The sequence below is a fragment of the Manis javanica genome, chromosome 2, assembly GCF_040802235.1.
Source record: "Manis javanica isolate MJ-LG chromosome 2, MJ_LKY, whole genome shotgun sequence".
In the NCBI taxonomy this organism is placed as follows: Eukaryota; Metazoa; Chordata; class Mammalia; order Pholidota; family Manidae; genus Manis; species Manis javanica.
Window position 1 is genome coordinate 210,231,859 of NC_133157.1, and position 22,508 is coordinate 210,254,366.

The window sequence follows — 22,508 nt, forward strand, 5'->3', positions numbered from 1 at the left end:
GAACACTTTAAGGAGAATGGGTATTATGTCTTCTCTGTGTGTCTGATAAAATTCCGAGGTAAATCCGTCCGGCCCCGGGGTTTTGTTCTTGGGTAGTTTTTTGATTACTGTTTCAATTTCTTTGCTTGTAATTGGTTTGTTTAACTTTTGTGTTTCTTCCTTGGTCAGTCTTGGGAGGTTGTATTTTTCTAGGAAGTTGTCCATTTCTTCTAGGTTTTCCAGCTTGTTGGCATATAGGTTTTCATAGTAGTCTTTAATAATTCTTTGTATTTCTGTGGAGTCTGTCGTGATTTTTCCATTCTCATTTCTGATTATGTTGATTTGTGTTGACTCTCTTTTTCTCTTAATAAGTTGGGCTAGAGGCTTATCTATTTTGTTTATTTTCTCAAAGAACCAGCTCTTGGTTTCGTTGATTTTTGCTATTGTTTTATTCTTCTCAATTTTGTTTATTTCTTCTCTGATCTTTATTATGTCCCTCCTTCTGCTGACTTTAGGCCTCATTTGTTCTTCTTTTTCCAGTTTTAATAATTGTGATGTTAGACTATTCATTTGGGATTGTTCTTCCTTCTTCAAGTGTGCCTGGATTGCTATATACTTTCCTCTTAAGACTGCTTTCGCTGCATCCCACAGAAGTTGGGGCTTAGTGTTGTTGTTGTCATTTGTTTCTATATATTCCTTGATCTCTATTTTGATTTGTTCATTGATCCATTGATTATTTAGTAGCATGTTGTTAAGCCTCCATGTGTTTGTGAGCCTTTTTGTTTTCTTTGTAGAATTTATTTCTACTTTCATACCTTTGTGGTCTGAAAAATTGGTTGGTAGAATTTCAATATTGTGGAATTTACTGAGGCTCTTTTTGTGAGCTAGTATGTGGTCTATTCTGGAGAATGTTCCATGTGCACTTGAGAAGAATGTATATCCTGTTGCTTTTGGATATAAAGTTCTATAGATGTCTATTAGGTCCATCTGTTCTAGTGTGTTGTTCAGTGCCTGTGTGTCTTTACTTATTTTCTGCCCGGTGGATCTATCCTTTGGGGTGAGTGGTGTGTTGAAGTCTCCTACAATGAATGCATTGCAGTCTATTTCCCTCTTTAGTTCTGTTAGTATTTGCTTCACATATGCTGGTGCTCCTGTATTGGGTGCATATATATTTAGAATGGTTATATCCTCCTGTTGGACTAAGCCCTTTATCATTATGTAGTGGCCTTCTTTATCTCTTGTTACTTTCTTTGTTTTGAAGTCTATTTTGTCTGATATTAGTACTGCAACCCCTGCTTTCTTCTCACTGTTGTTTGCCTGAAATATGTTTTTCCATCCCTTGACTTTTAGTCTATGCTTATCTTTGGGTTTAAGGTGAGTTTCTTGTAAGCAGCATATAGATGGGTCTTGCTTTTTTATCCATTCTATTACTCTATGTCTTTTGATTGGTGCATTAAGTCCATTTACATTTAGGGTGACTATTGAAAGATATGTACTTATTGCCATTGCAGGCTTTAGATTCGTGGTTACCAAAGGTTCAAGGTTAGCTTCTTTAGTATCTTACTGCCTAACTTAGCTCGCTTATTGAGCTGTTATATACACTGTCTGGAGAGTCTTTTCTTCTCTCCCTTCTTATTCCTCCTCCTCCATTCTTCATATGTTGTGTGTTTTGTTCTGTGCTCTTTTTAGGGGTGCTCCCATCTAGAGCAGTCCCTGTAGGATGCCCTGTAGAGGTGGTTTGTGGGAAGCAAATTCCCTCAGCTTTTGCTTGTCTGGGAATTGTTTGATCCCACCATCATATTTAAATGATAGTCGTGCTGGATACAGTATCCTTGGTTCAAGGCCCTTCTGTTTCATTGCATTAAGTATATCATGCCATTCTCTTCTGGCCTGTAGGGTTTCTGTTGAGAAGTCTGATGTTAGCCTGATTGGTTTTCCTTTATAGGTGACCTTTTTCTCTCTAGCTGCCTTTAAAACTCTTTCCTTGTCCTTGATCCTTGCCATTTTAATTATTATGTGTCTTGGTGTTGTCCTCCTTGGATCCTTTCTGTTGGGGGTTCTGTATAATTCCATGGTCTGTTCGATTATTTCCTCCCCCAGTTTGGGGAAGTTTTCAGCAATTATTTCTTCAAAGACACTTTCTATCCCTTTTCCTCTTTCTTCCTCTTCTGGTATCCCTATAATACGAATGTTTTTCCTTTTGTATTGGTCACATATTTCTCTTAGTGTTGTTTCATTCCTGGAGATCCTTTTATCTCTCTCTCTGTCAGCTTCTATACGTTCCTGTTCTCTGGCTTCTATTCCTTCAATGGCCTCTTGCATCTTATCCATTCTGCTTATAAATCCTTCCAGGGATTGTTTCACTTCTGTGATCTCTTTCCTGACATCTGTGATCTCCTTCCGGACTTCATCCCACTGCTCTTGCATTTTTCTCTGCATCTCATCCCACTGCTCTTGCATTTTTCTCTGCATCTCATCCCATTGCTCTTGCATTTTTTTCTGCATCTCTGTCAGCATGTTCATGATTTTTATTTTGAATTCTTTTTCAGGAGGACTAGTTAGGTCTGTCTCCTTCTCAGGTGTTGTCTCTGTGATCTTTGTCTGCCTGTAGTTTTGCCTTTTCATGGTGATAGAGATAGTTTGCAGAGCTGGTACAAGTGACCGCTGGAAGAGCTTCCCTTCTTGTTGGTTTGTAGCCTTTTCCTGGGGGAATAGCGACCTCTAGTGGCTTGTGCTGGGCAGCTGTGCGCAGACAGGGCTTCTGCTTCCTGCCCAGTTGCTTTGGGGTTTATCTCCGCTGTTGCTGTGGGCTTGGCCTGGCTGGGGCTGTTCCTCCAAAATGGTGGAGCCCCGTTGGAGGGGGAGCAGCCAGGAGACTATTTATCTCCATAAGGGGCCTCTGTGCTCCCTGCTGCCCAGGGGGTTAGAGTGCCCAGAGATCTCCAGATTCCCTGCTTCTGGTCTAAGTGACCTGTCCTGCCCCTTTAAGATTTCCAAAAAGCACTCTCCAAACCAAGACAACAACAGCAACAATGAGAGAGGGAACAGAAAGAAAGAGAAAAAAAAAAAAGGAAAAAAAAATGAAAAAACAAGCGATTTTTTTTTTTTTTTTTTTTTTGTCCTCAGGTGCCGGTCCCAGGCACCCGCTCACTGGTCCTGCTGCCCTGTCTCCCTAGCACCAGGGTCCCTGTCCTTTCAAGGCTTCCAAAAAGCACCCACCCACCGGTACCGCAGGGAAGGAACGCTCAATATTCTTTGTCCTCAGGCACTGGTCCCACGCACCCGCTCACCAGTCCCGCCGCCCTGCCTCCCTAGCACCGGGGTCCCTGTCCCTTCAAGGCTTCCAAAAAGCACTCGCCAAAAAGAGAGAAAAAAAAGGGGAAAAACGCGCGATTTCTTCCGTCCTCAGGTGCTGGTCTCAGGCACCCACCCACCGGTCCCACAGGGAAAAATGCGGGATATTCTTTGTCCTCAGGTGCCGGTCCCAGGCACCCGCTCACCAGTCCCTCCGCCCTGCCTCCCTAGCACCGGGGTCCCTGTCCCTTTTAGGCTTCCAAAAAGCACTCGCAGAAAAGAGAAAAAAAAAAGGGGAAAAATGCGCGATTTCCTCTGTCCTCAAGTGCCGGTCTCAGGCACCCGCCCACCGGTCCCGCAGGGAAAAACGGGGGATATTCTTTGTCCTCAGGCGCCGGTCCCAGCCACCCGCTCACCAGTCCCGCCACCGTGCCTCCCTAGCACTGGGGTCCCCGTCCCTTCAAGGCTTCCAAAAAGCGCTCGCCCAAAAGAGAAAAAAAAAAAAGGGGAAAAACGCGCGACCTCCTCCGTCCTCAGGCACCGGTCTCAGGCACCCGCCCCCAGGTCTCGCAGGGAGAAACGCGGGATATTCTTTGTCCTCCGGCGCCGTTCCCAGGCACCTCCTCACCGGTCCCGCCACCCTGCCTCCCCAGCAACGGGGGCCCGTCCCTCTAAGGCTTCCAAAAAGCGCTCGCCAAAAAAAAAACCGCTCCGGTTTCTCTCCACCCGCCGGGAGCCGGGGGGAGGGGCGCTCGGGTCCCGCCGGGCTGGGGCTTGTATCTTACCCCCTTCACAAGGCGCTGGGTTCTTGCAGGTGTGGATGTGGTCTGGATGTTGTCCTGTGTCCTGTGGTCTCTATTTTAGGAAGATTTTTCTTTATTATATTTTCATAGCTCTATGTGTTTTTGGGAGGAGATTTCCACTGCTCTACTCACGCCGCCATCTTGGCTCCGCCCCCTCCTGTTACTTTTGAATGTAGATTTCTATAGATGTCTATTAGGTCCACCTGTTCTAGTGTGTTTTTCAGTGCCTCTGTGTGCTTACTTATTTTCTGTCTGGTGGATCTGTCCTTTGGAGTGAGTGGTGTGAATACATTGCATTCTATTTCCTCACTTAATTCTGTTAGTATTTGTTTCACATATATATGTGCTCCTATATTGGGTGCATATATGTTTATAATGGTTATATCCTCTTGTTGAACTGAGTCCTTTACATTATGTATGTCCTTCTTTACCTCTTGTTTCTTTCTTTGTTTTGAAGTCTATTTCGTCTGATACTAGTATTGCAACACCTGCTTTTTTCTCCCTGTTGTTTCTATCAAGTATTTTTTTCCACCGCTTGACTTTTATTCTGTCCATGTCTTTGGGTTTGAGGTGAGTCTGTTGTAAGCAGCATATAGATGGGTCTTGCTTTTTTATCCATTCTGTTAATCTGTGTCTTTTTATTGGTGCATTCAGTTCATTTACATTTAGGGTGATTATTGAAAGATGTGTACTTATTGCCATTTCAGACTTTAGATTTGTGGTTACCAAAGGTTCAAGGTTCGCTTCTTTGCTACCTTACTTTCTAACTCAACTCGCCTATGAAGCTATTATAAACACAGTCTGATGATTATTTCTCTCTCTTCTTATTCCTCCTCCTTCATTCTTCATATGCTGGGTGTTTTCTTCTCTGCTCTTTTTAGGAGTGCTTCCATCTAGAGCAGTCCCTCTAAGATACCCTGTAGAGGTGGTTTGTGGGAGGCAAATTACCTCAACTTTTGCTTGTCTGGGAATTGTTTAATCCCTCCTTCATATTTAAATGATAATTGTGCTGGATACAGTACATATACACAATGGAATATTATTCAGCCATAAGAAGAAAAAAACTCCTGCCATTTGTAACAACATGGATCAACCTCAAGGGTATTATGCTAAGTGAAATAAGCCAGAGACAAAATACCATATGATTTCACTTATTTGTGGAATCTAAACACAAAACAAAAGGAACACAGTAGCAGTAAACTTATAGACACTGAGTAGTGACTGGTGGTTACTGTGGGGGAGGGATTGAGGTGAGTAGTTGAGGGTGAGGGCAATAAAAGGGCACTAAAATTTTCAGTCATAAGTTGGTCACCAGGATAGTAGTATCGCATGGAAAATATAAGCACTGCTTCTGTAACATTTTCCTATGTTGACAGTAACTGCTGTAATGGGGGTGAGGATTTAATATGGGTGACTGTTGAACCACTGTGTTGTATACTTGAAACTAATATAAGATTCAATATCAATGATACCTCAATTAAAAAAAATATTTGAAATGGAAAATATCCTTTGAATCCACTGAAGGCTACCGCAGTCTAGATTTAGTAAATCTCCATGGTTTTTAGCTAAGTTCAGTGTTCTTTGAGTAAATAGAGATGTTCAGCTTTATAGTAAATGACAGATCAAAAATCACACTCTGGTTTGATATATTGATGGTACACCACTTAGAATTTTTGAATACTTTTATAAATCACAGTAGAAACACGTTATTTTATTAAGAATTTCTTCAGTAATCCCTTCCCTTTCCTGAATCAAACTACTCATTCTTAAAGCTGTTGGGAGGACAGTATAAAGTAGGTGTCCATGTCACCTGCTGAGCCATGGTAGCCCGGCGTGGCGTGTCAGAGTCCTGTGAGGAGAGGAGGCAGTTCCCACAGACAGAATGCCTTGTATGTGGAAGCAGAACCTGTGCAGGGAGGGCGGCAGTCAAGTTTGGAGATTCAGAGTCCTGGTGGGGTAACCAAAGCATTCAGACCTGGAAGTAGCCCAGCATGGGGTGTCAGAGGCCAAGGAGCACGTCCACATTTGGTGGTGGGTCACGTGACACCGTGGCAGTGCCTGATTGAAAGGAAGGGGGCTTCCCTCCTGAGGGCTGATGAGGAGGGCCTCACTGCAGAAAGTGATCCAGTTTATATGGGGTGTCAGAAACTGAGTGGATGAAGTGGACATTCACACTGTAGACAGGCTTGGAATGGGGTTTGAAAACTTGAAGGGGAAAAAGGGAAAGGGTGGTGGCTAAGATGGGAGACTATGTACAGGGGCGAGTCATCAAATATATTAAGGATAATGAGAGTGCGGTTTTTTACTATCCGAGAAGGGTGCTACAAATAATGGAAAGAGAAGGCTCGAATAAATAGTACTATAGCATTGGATTTGAGATATTGTAGTGAACTCAGTTGTTTTCAATAAACAACTAAAGATGTTTAATGTGCAAGTATGAATACAAATAGATGAGGGACGTGTGTGTTCCCTTCCTTTATCCACTGACAGGATCTAAGAGAAGTGACACGGGCAGTAGCATTGAGCACACTGCCTGCCACAGCTCCTTGGAGCCATGTCTACAGTAGGGAAAGCATAAGATGATCCTGGAATATCTTAGTGGGCCAGAGAGCAAGGAGCTGAGCAGGGAATGATGGAGCCATGCCGGAAAGGCAGAAGTCGGCTAAAAAGATTCTCAACTGCTCAAAAATGAAACAATTTCAACATCAAAATAAATGATAGTAGCAGGTTATAAATTATTAAATGAAGAATCTAAATCTATACAATAAGAGAATAAAATGATCTTTATGCAAAACAGAATATTTATATAGACTCAAGTACCTTTTCACAAATACTTAATAATTACAAAGGAAAAAAGTGAAACTTCACCATGAAACCTTGTGGAATTGCCGTAAGTGATCAAAGTGATCACCATCAATGACAAGACGATCTGAAACCATGGACCTGTTCCATAGGATCATCATAGAATACACTGAGGAAAGCATGACACTTCCTTCTGTGATATTCCTGCCAGAGATGTGGAAACTAAATTTAATGACAGCACAAAGCCAAACTGAGGGATATTCGAGAGTCAAAATTGTATACTTGTGAATTGTCAAGGTCATGACTTCAACTGTCACCTTCAGACTAGAAAAAGAAGGGCAAATTCAATCCACAGTAAACAGAACAAAGAGACCCAGAAAAGATCAAAACAGAAATCAATTAAATAGAAAATGAAAACAATAGAGAAAATCAATGAGATCACAAATTAGTTCTTTGGGAAAATTGATGAAATTAATAAACCTCTAGCTAGTTTGAACAGAAGGAAGACACAAACAACCAATATCAGGAATGACAGGTGACATGACTCCAGATTTTACACATATTGAAAGGATTATAGAAATATTTTATGAACAGTTCTGTGTAAGTTTAAAACTTAGAAAAAATGGAGAATTTCCTTTAAGCATGCAGATGATCAAAGGTCATTTTTGCTACAAAGGACATTATTGGGACATTTGATTGAAACTACAATAGAGCTTGAGATTAGATAATAGTCATGTGTTCATATTAATGGTCTGATTTAATGACTATTAGGTTCTGTTAGAATGTTTTTGTGTATTAGAAAAATGCACTATTTAGAAGTGTGCATCAGGGCTGCAATTTCCTCACTATTGACTCACTTAACTAAGTTCTCTGAATCCTACTTGCAACTTTTTTCCTAAGTTGGGGTTTATTTAAAAAAAAAAAACTAACAGTGCTTCCATGCTCCTATATAACAGGCACATATTTAACAGGAAGTTTCATTTCTTTTATAGCGGAAAGGAAGCCTCCTTTATTTGATATGAATGCAAAGCGTGCCTTATATCACATTATCAGAAATAACCCCCCTACATTACAGTCTAATGAATGGTGAGTATGGCTGAGAGATATATTGTTCAACATGGTAAAATTTAAATACTTTTTCATAATGTTATCAAAATGATTTCATGTCAATGAGGTGAAGTGTATACAACCTGAAGAAATATTAAAATAGCTTTATTTTATCCTTACATCATGTTTATCCTTTATTATCTCTACTTTTCATAGCATATATGTGACTCAGTTCAGAAATAAAAGATAGATGATGCTACATGGGAGCAAAAAGTATGGCTTTTGTATAAAAAGTAATATATTTTTTGTACCATAGTGACACATACAACCCTGATTTTATAATAAATAGCATGATTTAAACATTCATATTTTAAAACTGCAATATATATTGCCACAACCTGTACAGATATTTGATTGGGGAATGGTTTATGATTGATATGGTATAAAACTTAGGTAAAAGTGATTTGATAATTTATCAGAATTACCACATAATTCATAATTTTTGGATGATTCTAATTGTTATTATTTATTATTCCAAATGTGCTTTGATGTTGCATCTCCTAGTGCTTTTTTGATAATACTGTTATTCATGTAAAGAAGTTTATTGAGAACAGATGGACAATTTTATGAAAGGATTTTTATCAGTGATAGAAAATTTTAATGGGAAAGTCTTCAGGTGTATCTAGCGTTTGAAACATTCTAGGGGACTACCTACCGTACTTAACAAATAGTTAACAAATACTTTAAAATTCACAAGTAAGATGCATAAATTAGGAATAATTTATTTTTTATCATTACATTATTAAGGCAAGTTCACAGGTCTTTGCTGCTTCTGTAGAGATGTTCTGAGGAAATCTTGGCTCAGAGTTTATTATGGTACATCTGAATAATAAATACACGAAACACAGGCTGTCTTTACACTGGTTGATACTTTGGGGATTCAAAAACAATTCTTGTATTAAAGAATTAAATCTTATTTGAATATTGATGACAAACATTGATGAAATATTTTTTACTTACTGCCTTACTGAACTCTCATCAGTAACACTATACAATAGTATGTTACAGAATTCTAATTTTTTAAAAAAAATTTTATTGTTTTCTGGAACTTTTGTCCATTTGCTCAAGGACACTAAATACTTAGGTATAAAAATTGTTCTTTCCAAAACAAATAGCGTGATGTTCTGAAACATGCTATATGGAAGATGATCCAAGGGCCAAGCAAGAACGAGATGTGTCTAGAGAAAAGAAAAAAAAATACTAAGAAGAATATTATCTTAGATTTGAATGAAAAAGGAAAATGACGACTTCCATAATTTACCGCAACGTAGAATGAGTTGTGATACTTCAGTATGTGAGAGCAGGATTTTAAAATAATGTGTGCAAAAATACCATTTTCTATCGAAAATGGTAAAGATTCATTAGTTGCTTTGCATAGCTTTTATATACTTACATGATGAAATATATAGTGTATTGTGTCTGCTTTTTTTTTTTTTTATGATTTCTATTCTCCCTCCCACCCATAGGGACATGCCTTGATTTGTGGATGTGTTTTTAAAGGAAATAGCAATATGTTCACTTAATACTTTCCTTTACAATAGGTCCAGTTCTTTTCGCAACTTTGTAGAGTCTTGCCTCCAGAAAAACCCTAAAGATCGCCCTACATCAAAGAAACTTTTAAAGGTCAGTTATACTCTGTTTTGTACACCTAAGAAATTATTTTAAAGAATGTGTTTTATTCTTCTTTGATTCAGAATCAATATTAAGTATGCTGTACTGGGCTTTGCTAAAATACTAATTTCATAATACCATTCTTTCTTGGAAATTTTCTTTGTTGCTAAGGTTTTCGTTTGTTTTTCAAAATTAACTGCTTTTACCATGTCTGAATAGAATATATAGTTAAATATTCAGTATAGTAGTACTAAATGACTTAATTTTTATATGTGCAAGAATATATTCATGAGTTACAACTACAAATTTTAATTCATGTGGAACAATATCATTTCAGAGGTGGCAAAGCATAGTTTAACTTTGGATTTAATTTTTGTATCTACCATACTTTATATATCAATCTGTCCTATATAAAGTAATATGAAAGGAAGAGAAATGATGTGTAATACATTTACATAAATACTGTGGGAGAAAAGAGATTTCAAAAGAACCGTAAAAAATGGATATCACATTTTTGTTTCCTTTTCAGAAATATGTTTTTCTAACTTAGCAATGAAAATATTTTAAAAGTAACGTGAATTCTATTCATTTCTCAATAGGTTTGGTTATCTAATTTAAATAAATTATTAGTATATGCTTTCTGTTCTCAAAAATGTTTTCATTTAGAGGTTGACATCTTATTAATAGGAATAATAGTATTGTTCGACTTAATATAGTTATTAAAACATCTAGATAAGGCATTAGTGAGTAGCAGTTGACTATCTTTTTGTGACCCTAAGGAATTTGGTGGATTTTTTCACTAGAAAATTAGACTTTCAGCATGAATGTTTTAGAATTTCAAAGAAGTTCAGTTTATTTTCACCTACACACAGTTCAATATGCAAGGATATTGAAAGGGTCCATGTACATATTCAGTAGGGTTATTTGTACCTACAGTATGTAGAAGAGCAGTATAAAGTTTCAGTAACACTTAGGGAATTCTAGGCCTTAAGCACACTTACAGTCTCAAATGAAAGCCAAAAAACTAGGTATTCACAATAGCAACAAAAGGTTTAGTATAGCTATGAATTATAGCTATACTATAGTAAGTGAAAAATAAGCAGGATCCATTTGTAGAAAACTATCAAATAACTTAGAATTACAAGATATATTATTTTTGGATAAAAAAGACCGAATATTATAAATAGTGGTACATACCAAGCTAAGGCTCAGGAAAAGGAAGAATGTGACTGGCTTCTTACATTTGCCTAATGAAGGCAAAAGAAGCTCTTTTGGTAATAACCCAACCTACCAGGAATGGATACTTGACCTTGGGTGGTCCCAAACCTGCATATGTATTCATGTACCTGGTCCATTTTGTATATTGACATTATGGGAAGTGATAGGAAGAATCTGTCAAGTGCATCCTTCCCTTTGGCCTAATCACATTTCTGTTGCAGTCTGTCATAAGGAAAAAAAATAAAATGGAAAAAAGTGACTTACTGTGTGAAGGTATTTATCTCAGAATGAAAAATTGAGAATAATTATCCAGAATTAGAATAATGGTTATGTAATTTTGGCATGAACCTTTGATGAAATAGTCTGTAGGCATTATGAGTTGAAATAACATAATACTTATAGCAATAAAAAGAGAATAATATATAGTTACAACTCTTCAGAGAAGAAATAAATTTGAGCTAATAAAGGAGGTAAAAGTCTTAAAAGAGTTCAAGATCATCTGATGAACTCCAGTGCACAAGTCATCTTTCTGCAGTCTGTGTGCTAACTACAAAACAAAATCTATACACAGAAAATTTCTGAGAAGAAATAAATATCCAAAAAATACCAAATGTAACAATGATAATCTTATAGTAGAATTGTTCTTTCTACTTTTCTGTACTGAATAATCTTAAGCTTTATTAAATATTAATGGTAAAAATCACTAATACATAATGTCTTTTAATCAACTGCTAGTGTTTTATGAAGTTTCATTTAAGCAACATAAAGAACCCATTATACCCAAGTAGTATGTTATGTGATTCACCGTCAGTAAATACATTCCTGTTGAAATCTAACGTAATTCAGAACTGATAGTGTCTCCTCTATGAGACCAGTTCTAAGAATTTGTAAGCGTTTACTTAGGGCTCTATTTGGACTAATTCTTAATGTTTACTTAGACTCTGATTATTTCAACTCTGCCTTTTCATTTGGCCAACAAAGGTGTCATGTTCAAAGTTTTCATGAAAAGTACAGGGGAAGTTATGTAGGCACAGAGTGTACACATGTAAATTAAATTTTATGAATATAAGAAGTAAAAAGCATAGCAGAATTAGATAAGTATAGATTACATGCATTATCTACAACTATTTAGGATAGTAACTCTAGGGTCCAAGAAGGGATTCATTTGTTCTGAATGAAAAAATATATAGGTCTCAACCTGACTTTTGCCTTCTACTCTTAACCAGCACCCGTTTCTTCTTCGGGAGCGCCCTACAACAGTGGTAACAGATCTCCTTCGAAGGACAAAGGAAGAGAAAAAAAGAGTGCTGGACAATCTGCGCAATCGAAAGACGAAGGAGGTCCTTTCCCAGGAGGCACATAAAGGGCCAGCAGCAGAAGCACAGGAAGAAAAGGTAATAACTTAGAAACGGCTCAAGTATTGGGGTCTCCTTATTGGCTTATTTCCTTATGGAACTTTTCTTGCCAAGAATCTTTTCTATCAGTGGTTTCCAGATTGTGTCTTCACAGTGATTCTTTGAGGTCCCAGGTGGAGGAAAAGCTTTTGCATTCTTTAAACCAACCTCTTGGTAGTGTACATTAGCTAGTAAAGCTCTGTGAAGTCTTTTATTAGAGAAACCTGTTCAACTTTTATTTAATCTAGTCCCTCTCAAAATTCTGGTCTACTGAACACTTTTTTGCCTGATTGTCTGATGGCATGGGACACGCTTTTGGAAGTATTTGAAATTACAGGCTTTGAAAGTTGACGGTGCTCACAGAGAAGTCATTAGAATTACCACCCATTGTCCTTCTCTTGTTTATTGCATAAACCTCTCCCCCAGTGCCTTTAGTGTAATGTTTGATATATGTTTATTAAAGTGGAAATTTCTTGCTTTTTTAAAAATAAGTAAATAAATAAATAAAATAAACATGTGACTTAGCTAAATTTATCCTGGGGGAAAAAAATTACCAAGCATTCTTATTCTGTTAGTAAGAACACTTCATTCTTTTCAGTTGTGTATAGGGATTCATTTCCCTACATGGTTCTAAAATACTCATTTTATAGGTGAGGAAAGTAATGCTCAGAGTGGTTAACTAACTTACTGTACAAGCATATGGGTTCGGATTCATATATTACTCTTGAGACCAAGTTGTTTCCATGTTGCCATGTTTCCAAATTTGCAGTAGAAATGTTACAGAACTTCCTCAAAGGAAAATATAAAGCTTATGATTTGTGGAGCTATCTTTTTTAGTCTAAGTATTTTCTGTTTTCTTCTTTGCTCATGTCCCAATGCCAAAGCTTTGATTCTTTTTTATTGCTTTCTATTGAGAAAGATCCCTGCATTCTGAAAACAGGAGTAGTAGTTACTTTTCTTTTTAATAACACTACATAATTAATCAACTATAAAATAGAAAACTTTCTTACATACAATTTTGGTATTTTTGATACTGTTTTTTACTTCTAAGAGTAGTCACTAGAAAATTGGGGCTATTTTAGGTATATGAAATGCTTTAGTAAAGTGAAATTAATAAAATTCTAATGTCATTAAACATTAGAATAACAGCAACTTTTTAAGGCTGTGGATGTAAGAAAAGATCCTCCATATACCATGGGTCTGTATTTATTATTCTGCATATCTTAAAGAGGTTTGGTATGGTAAGACTATAATATTGGTGCCCAAATACCAAAGCTTGCTGGGTTTCTTGGGAAGAACAGTCTTCCAATTATGATTAAATATATATACAATGTTTAATTTTACATAAAAATAGATAGGAATTAATATTAAATTACTTAGTGGAAGAAATTTAGGCTAAAGACTACATTCTGAGAAGAAAAGAAATATGAAAGGCTTCAATAGAAAATAACTAAAAGGGATGTTTATACGATTAAAAAAAAGGTTGGGGTTTGTTTTCACCATTGGAAGCATTGAGAAATGAGCGGCATCTCTGTGTATACCCCATGAGATGTGTAGGAGAAATGGATTTCAAGGTAATGTCAAAAATTTTAGAGAGAAGACTACACTTTGGAAATAACTCTGATTAACTTTTTCACAGACTTGGTTTGGCTTTTTGGTATTTACTAGTTGGTCACATTTTTAATCTGTCAACTAACAACTGATAAACTTTCTGGTCTTGGCAAATACAAGGAATTTCTCAAAATAGACCACTAACATTCTGAAGACTGTGTGTGCCAAGCGGTGTGCTAGGTGCTAATAATAAAAAATTCAGGAGATAAAGATACTTGAGTCTAATACTCTTTTCCCTCAGGACCAAGATCACGGTGTTGGACAGACAGCAGTGCACAATATTGGAAGTCATCAGTCTATTCCCTGTATGTCCAACAGGACCAGGAGTCAAAGTGGTAGGGTTAACATTCTTCAGGATGCCTCAGAAAGCAAGGATGAGCTACACGTGATGGAGCGAATCGAAACAATTATGACTAATAATTCTGCCATCCGTTCAAGACCTGTGAGTATTTGGATTTCAGTGAAAAAAATTTCACCTTTGGTAACTAATTTTCCTAGTCTGGTTAGTTTAAGAGTTTGGGGTTTTTTTCCTTTGATGTATCAGAAGTTTGGAACATAATTTAGGCAACTTATTTTAAAATGGCAAAAGGCTTTTTAATTCCCAGTTTAATGTCTGCATTTAGGAAACATGTTTTGAGAATGCAAAAAGAATATTTTAAAAATCTTACAATAAATAAATAAATAAATACCATATAATGTATTATTTGAAGTTACTTAGATGAAAACGAAGGTATTTTAAAATTGTAAGTATACAACATGATATTAGTGATAATGGTTGCCTTTGGGATGTGGAGAAAGGTTTAAGGTGGGTGATAATGAAAAGTGATTTTTGCATTTTCCGTAATGTTTACATTTTAAAAATAACACTGGGTGTAATTGTAGAAAATTACAACTTCTCAGTTTGGGAAATGTGGATGTTTGCTACACTTTCACATGTAAGATTTTAAATTTTCTTGAAAACATTGGAAGGTCAGGTAACTCCTTTTCACAATTGATAGGAATGCTTCCTTTTTAACTTCACTGCTTTCAGTATCACCAATACTAGGCACAATAGCTAAAAGATGGAAACAACCCAAGTGTTCATCAATACATGAATGGATAAACAAACCATAGTGTATGTGTATACACACACACACACACACACACACACACACACAATGGAATATTATTCAGCTGTGAAAAGGAACGGTGTTCTAATATATGCTACAATGTTAGTGAACCTTGAAAAAATACTAAATGATATAAGTCAGACACAAAAGGAAAAATATTATTAGAATTCCACTTATACGAAATATCTAAAATACGCAAATTCATAGAAAGTAGATTAGAGGTTGCTATGGGCAAGTGGAAGATGAAATCAATACTTTTATTTATTATTTTATCATTTTGGTGTCATTAATGTATAATTACATGAGCAACACTATGGTTACTAGACTCCCCCTATTACCAAGTCCCCACCACATACCCCAGCACAGTCACTGTCCATCAGCATACTAAGATGCTACAAACATGTATATGTCTTTGAACATGATGTTTTAATTTCTGTGACAAATACATAGGATAAAATGGCTGAGTCATAGGGCATATGTATGTTTGACTTTCATAAGAAAGATACAGGTATTTTATCTCAGATATGTCCTGCAAATATTTTTTCTCCGTCTGTGATAAATTAAAATTTTTAGTTTTAAAATCCAATTCAAACAACCCACTAAAAATGAGTAAAGGCCATGAAAAAGCTAAAAGCTTTTCCTCTAAAATCAGGAATAAGACAGGGATGCCTACTTACAACACTTTTATTCAACAGAGTATTGGAAGTCCTAGCTACATTATCAGGCAAGAAAAAGAAATAAAAGGCACCCACACTAGTAAGGAAGAAGTGAAATTGTCATTGTTTGGAGATGACCTGATACTACATAAAAAAGCCCTAAAGACTCCACCAAAAACCTATTCAAATTATTATATAAACTACACCCCAATTTTAAAAAAGGTGTTAAAGACTTGAATAGACACTTATCCAGAGAATATATACAAATGGCCAACAGCACATGAAAAAATACTCGATATAATTAGTCATTAGGGAAACGCAAATCAAAACTACAATGAGTACCACCTTACAGCCACTAGGATGGACGGCTATTTTGTTGTTGTTGGTAAGGTATCATTGATATACAATCTTATGAAGGTTTCACATGAGCAACACTGGTTACTACATTCACCCATACTATTGAGTTCCCACCTAACACCCCATTGAAGTCACTGTCCATCAGCATAGTAAGATGCTATAGAATCACTGCTTGTCTTCTCTGTGCTATTACTGCCTTCCCCGTCTCCCCCTCTACACTATGTGTACTAATCATAATGCCCCTTAGTCCTCTTCTCCCTCCCTTCCCACCCACCCTTCCCACCCCTTTCCCTTTGGTAACTGCTAGTTCCTTCTTGGACTCTGTGAGTCTGCTGCTGTTTTGTTACATGGCTAGCTATTAAAAGAGAAAAACAAAAACAAAGATGGAAAATAACAACTAGGGAGCACGTGGAGAAATTGGAACTCCTGCTGTATACTGCTACTAAAAATGTAAAATGTCAGCTGCTGTGGTAAACAGTTGATGGTTTCTCAAAAAGTTAAACATAGCGTTGCCCCATGACTCAGCAATTCTACTTCTAGATATATACCCAAAACAATTGAAAGCAGGTACTTAAACGAATGCATATACACAAATGTTCATAAAAGCAATATTCACAATAGTCAAAAGGTGGAAACAACACAGAGGTCCAGTGACAAATAAATAGATAAACAAATGAGGGTATGTGCATACAGTGGAATATTATTCAGCTATAAAAAGAAACGAAGTAGTGTTACATCCTATACAAGATGGATGAACCTTGGAAACATGCTAGGTGAAAGAAGCCATACACAACAGGTCACATGTTATATGAAACATCCAAAATAGGTAAATCCATAGACAGAAAATAGATTGGTGGTTACCAGAAGGGGAGATTAGGGAGCAACTGCTTAAAACATACACGGTTTTCTTCTGAAGTATTATATATGTTTTGTATCCAGATACAGGCAGTCTTGAAGAACATCATGAATATACTAAATATTACTGAATTGTTTACTTTAAATGATTAATCATACATTATGTGAATTTTGTCTCTAAGAATCCAGTTTGTACATTTTTTTCTTTACAATGGGGCAGTGGTTGCAGAATATCATGAATATACTAAATGCTACTGAATTGTTCACTTTAAATGATTAATCTTACATTATCTGAATTTTGCCTCTATTCCAGAATCCAGTTTGTACATTTTTTTCATTATACTCAGTGTTTTTTCTGTCATACCCAAGAAATATTTGCTGACCCCAAGGTCATGACAATATTCTGTGTTATCCTCTGCTCCATGATTCTGGATTTTAGGTTTAGGTCTAGTGACTCTTTTCAAATTAATTTCTGTGTATAGCATGATTAAGCATTTATTTATTTTGAATACAGAGAACCAGTTGTTAAAGCAGGATTTATTAAAAACACTTTCCTTTCCTCTTTGAATTAACTTGACATTTTGGTAGCAAACCAATTGACTGAATATATGTGGGTCTGTTTCCAGATTTTACTGTGTTCCTTTGCTCTATTCAGCCTGTCCTTATACCAATACCACACTGTTTTGATTACTGAAGTTTACATCTACCAACTTTTCATACCTCCTCAAAACTTTGGCTATCCCAGGTCCTTTACATTCCCACTTAAATTTTAGAACCAGCTAGCTTGTCTGCTTTTTCAGATAAAATTTTATTAGAAGCTGTTGAGTGGGATCTCCTACATGAGTTACCTACTTAGTTGATAGTAGACTGGTCTAAGATGGTTTTGAAATAAAAAAGTTATGCTTTAATTCATTCTTTCCTCTCCATTGTTGTAGGATACAAGGGAAATGCCAGAACATGAGCAGGAAAGTCAGCTCAGAGAACAAATGTCTGGCTGTAAGAGAATGACACAGCAACATCAGAAACAGCTCATGAATCTGGAAAAAAAGTTAAAGGCTAAGATGGATGAGCATCGCCTCAGATTTGAGAAAGACCTTGAAACTCAGCATAACACCTTTGCTGCAAAAATGAAGAAGCTTCTCAAGAAACATCAGGTGGCAGTGGAAAAAGAGGTAGCTGACCAGTATTACTAATGTGTTTATTCTCCCTTGTGACGATTTCAGAATTAACCAAGATGGCATTGTGATGTTAGGGTATCTGTTCCCCAGAACCAGCAAGTCAATTGGGGAAAGGGAGAAATATTTATATAATAGGTAAAATATCAAGTGCTGAGTCGATATGGAATTATTTCCTGATAACTTGACAGTTTTATCATGTAACAGTGTTTAAAGTCAGGTAGATCAGATTGAAGATGACGATCTGAGAGGTGAGACAGAGGCCTCCTCCCAAAGCCACATATAATATGAAAATATTGTTAATGCAACTAACCTTAAAAGATCAACAGGAAAGAAGGCAGCACAAGACTGCTTACACCTGGAGAAAAGAACAGACCTCAAAAAATGTAACATACCAAAGCCATGATCTGGAGGTACCCACGCTCTTCTCCCACCCCAGCTCACTGGAAGAAGGAAGAGAAATGGAGTGGAGACGGGGTGGAGGCCTAGGACCGCTGAACACCCAGCCCTGGAGATCTGCTGTGGGAGCAAGATCCTATATTGCATGGTGCTCAAGATTAGTGGGGTTGGAAAGCTAAGACAGGAGGAATAGTTGGACAGACTGAGATTCCAGCTGTTGTGGAAAATGGATTCACATCCAGCTGCTCTGGGACAAAAGAAAGGCAGACAGTATGAGAGACTTCCTAACAGTGAGAGGGCTACTAAATGGGCAAGGATTGCACAGGGCTTGCAACTCAGAAGAAAGGACCAGTAGACAAAATTGTCCAGATGCACTCTGCGCACCAGGTTGGGAACTTTTCAAGAACTTCAGGTGCTCCATCCCCCTGGCTGGCTACACAGCTCCGAAGCCTTCCGCCATGATATGCAGCCTGCTGCACCTTCCAGCAGGTTGGCACTGGCTTACAAACCAGCTGCCCCTGCCCTGGTGTCAGTCCATCCAGAGGGAGGTCCTGCCTACAGCAGCTATAAATGCAAGGCATAGAGGGTTACACCTGTGTGCTCAGCTGACTAGTCTGGCTGTGGAGAGATGCAGGGTAGCCGGGAAGCAGGAAACAGCTCTTCCCAACCCCCAGTCACCAGTGTCGCTCTGGTGAGACCCTGACATCACTCCATCGGCTAAGTAACTCCAGGGAGTATGCCTTCAGGGTCCTAGAGGGTGTCACATACAAAATATGAAGTGCCAAAGGAACCTGGTTCAAACCAAAGTCCCCAAAACACCAGAAAAGAGGTCAAGTGAAAATGGACTCATCAATCTTCCTAAAAGAGATTTTTCAAAAATCATAAACACATCCATGTAGGTACAGAAAAATACTCAAGAATGCAGGAATGAATCCAGAACAGAGATCCATTCATTACAGAATACAATGTGGGGATTTAAAAGCAGATTAGATATGGTGGAGGAGACCATAAATGAAAAAAATTTGAAGAAGAGGAATGCAAAGAAGCTGAGGCACAGAAAAAAGATCTCTAGGAATGAAAGAATATTGAGAGAACTGTGTGACAATTCCAACCGGAGCAATATTCGTATTACAGGGGTATCAGAAGAAGAAGAAAGAGGAAAAGGGAAAGTGTCTTTGAGGAGGTAATTGCTGAAAACTTCCCCAATCTTGGGAAGGAGATAGTCTCTCAGGTCATTGAGGTGCACAGATCTCCCAACACAAGGGATCCAAGGAAGACAACACCAAAACATATAATAATTAAAATGGCAAAGATCAAGGATAAGGACAAAATATTAAAAGAAGCTAGAGAGAGAGAAAAGATCACATACAGAGGAAAACCCATCAGGCTATCATCAGACTTCTCAGCAGAAAACATACAGGCCAGAAAGGAGTGGCAGGATATATTTAATGCAATGAAGCAGAAGCAAGAATACACTACCTGGCAAGATTATCATTTAACATTGAAGGAGAGATCAAACAATTTCAAAATAAGCAAAAGCTGCGAGTATTTACCTCCCACAAACTGTCTCTGCAGTGTATCTTGAATGGACTGCTATAGATGGAAGTGTTCCTAAAGCTAAATAGCAGTTACCAGAGGTAATAAAACCACATTAAAGAAAGCAGAACAATTAATTACTAAGCAAATGCAAAATTAAATCAACTATCCCAAAGTAGCTTAAGGGATAGACAAAGAGTACAGAATATGATACTTAATATATAAACAATGGAGGAGGAAGAAAAAGGAGGAGAAAAAAAAAGAATCTTTAGATTTTGTTTGTAATAGTACACTAAGTGAGCATAGACTCTTAGATAGTAAGGAAGTTTCCCTTGAACCTTTGGTAACCATGAATGTAAAACCTGCAATGGCAATAAGTACATACCTATTGATAATCACCCTAAATGTAAATGGACTGAATGTACCAATCAAAAGACACAGGGCAATAGAATGGATAAAAAAGCAAGACCTGTCTTTATGCCACTTAAAAGAGACTCACCTCAAACCCAAAGACATACACAGACTAAAAGTGAAGGGATGGAAAAAGATATTTCATGAAAACAATAGGGAGTAAAAAGCAGGACTTACAGTACTTGTATCAGAGAAAGTAGACTTCAAAACAAAGAAAGCCACCAGAGCAAAGGAGGACATTACATAATGGTAAAGGGGTCAGTCCAACAAGAGGATATAACCATTATAAATATCTATGCACCCAACACAGGAGCACCTACATATGTGAAACAAATACTAACAGAATTAAAAGTGGAAATAGAATGCAATGCATTCATTTTAGGAGACTTCAACACACCACTCACTCCAAAGTACAGATCAACCAGACAGAGAATAAGTAAGGAAACAGAGGCACTGAACAACACATCAGAACAGATGGACCTAACAGATATCTACAGAATGCTCCACCCAAAAGCTGCAGGATACACATTCTTCTCAGGTGCACATGGAACATTTTCAAGAATAGATTATATACTAGACTACAAAAAAGAACATCAGTAAATACAAAAATATTGAAGTTGAACCAACCAGCCTCTCAGACCACAAAGGTATGAAACTAGAAATAAGTTACTTAAAGAAAATGAAAAGACCCACAAACCCATGGAGGCTTAACAACATGCTCCTAAATAATCAATGGATCAATGACCAAATAAAAACAGATCAAGCAATGCAAAATCTGTGGGATGCAGCTAGGGCTGTGCTAAGAGTGAAGTATATGGCAATACAGGCCTGCCTCAGGAAAGAAGAAAAATCCGATATGAACAGTCTAAACTCACAATTAATAAAACTAGAAAAAGCAGAACAAATGAGGCCCAAAGTCAGTAGAAGAGGGACATAATAAAGATTAGAGCAGGCTTAAATAAAATCCAGAAGAATAAAACAATAGAATCAATGAGAGCAGGAGCTGGTTCTTTGAGAAAATAAGCAAAATAGAAAAAACCCTAGGCAGACTTATCAAGAAAAAAAGAGTGTCTAGAAATGAGAAAGAAAAAATCAGTATGGGCACTACGGAAATACAAAGAATTATTAGAGAATACAGTGAAAAATTGTATGCTGAAAAACTTGATAACCCAGAAGGAATGAACAACTTTCAAGAAAAGTACAACCTTCCTTGGCAGACCCTGAAGGGAACAGAAAATCTGAACAGATCAATTACCTCAAGCAAAACTGAATTGGTAATAAAAATCTACCTAAAATTAAAACTCTTGGACCAGATGGCTTCACTGCTGAATTTTATCAGACATTTAGTGAAGACTTAATACCCATCCTCCTTAAAGCTTTCCAAAAAGTAGACAAGGAGGGAATACTTCCACCCTCATTCTATGAGGCCAGCATCACTCTAATTCTAAAATTAGGCAAATACACCACAAAAAAAGAAAATTATAGACCAATATCTCTGGTGAACATAGACGCAAAAACACTCAACAAAATCATAGTAAAAAATATATCAAACAGATCGTCTATCATGATCAAGTACAATTTATTCCAAGGATGAAAGGATGGTACAACATTTTGAAATCCATCAGCATCATCCACCACATTAACTAAAATAAGGACAAAAAGCACATGATCATCTCCACAGAAGCAGAAAAAGCACTCGACAAAATTCAACATCCATTCATGGTAAAAACATACCAACAAACTGAGTATAGAGGGCAAGTACCTCAACATAGTAAAGGCCATATATGACAAGACCATAGCCAACATCATACTTAACAGTGAGAAGCTGAAAGCTTTTCCTCTAAGTGGGGAACAAGAGAAGGATGCCCACTGTTTCCACTTTTCTTCAACATAGTACTGGTGGTCCCAGCCACAGCAATCAGACAACACAAAGAAATAAAAGGCATCCAGATTGGTAAAGAAGAAGTTAAACTGTCACTGTTTGCAGATGACATGATATTATACATAAAAAATCTTAAAGAATCCACCCCTAAACTACTAGTACTAAGAACTGAATTTAGCGAAGTGGCAGAATACAAAATTAATACACAGAAATCTCTTGCATTCCTAAACACTAATGATGAACTAGCAGAAAGAGAAATCAGGAAAACAATTCCATTCCCAACTGCATCAAAAAGAATAAAATGCCTAG

The 22,508-nt window shown here is 37.2% G+C and overlaps 1 protein-coding gene across 11 annotated transcripts in view; it reads left to right on the forward strand.

Annotated features, from left to right (window-relative positions):
* The window catches only part of LOC118969377 (serine/threonine-protein kinase TAO1-like), a 207,906-nt gene that overhangs the window by 74,722 nt on the left and 110,676 nt on the right, over positions 1-22,508 (forward strand). For all 11 annotated transcript variants that reach the window (XM_073230102.1, XM_073230097.1, XM_073230101.1 and 8 more), the window contains 5 exons: positions 7,871-7,964; positions 9,527-9,608; positions 12,041-12,208; positions 14,061-14,261; positions 17,732-17,968. In XM_073230102.1, coding sequence (XP_073086203.1) covers positions 7,871-7,964; positions 9,527-9,608; positions 12,041-12,208; positions 14,061-14,261; positions 17,732-17,968 — 782 coding nt within the window. The remainder of the gene's footprint in view (positions 1-7,870; positions 7,965-9,526; positions 9,609-12,040; positions 12,209-14,060; positions 14,262-17,731; positions 17,969-22,508) is intronic.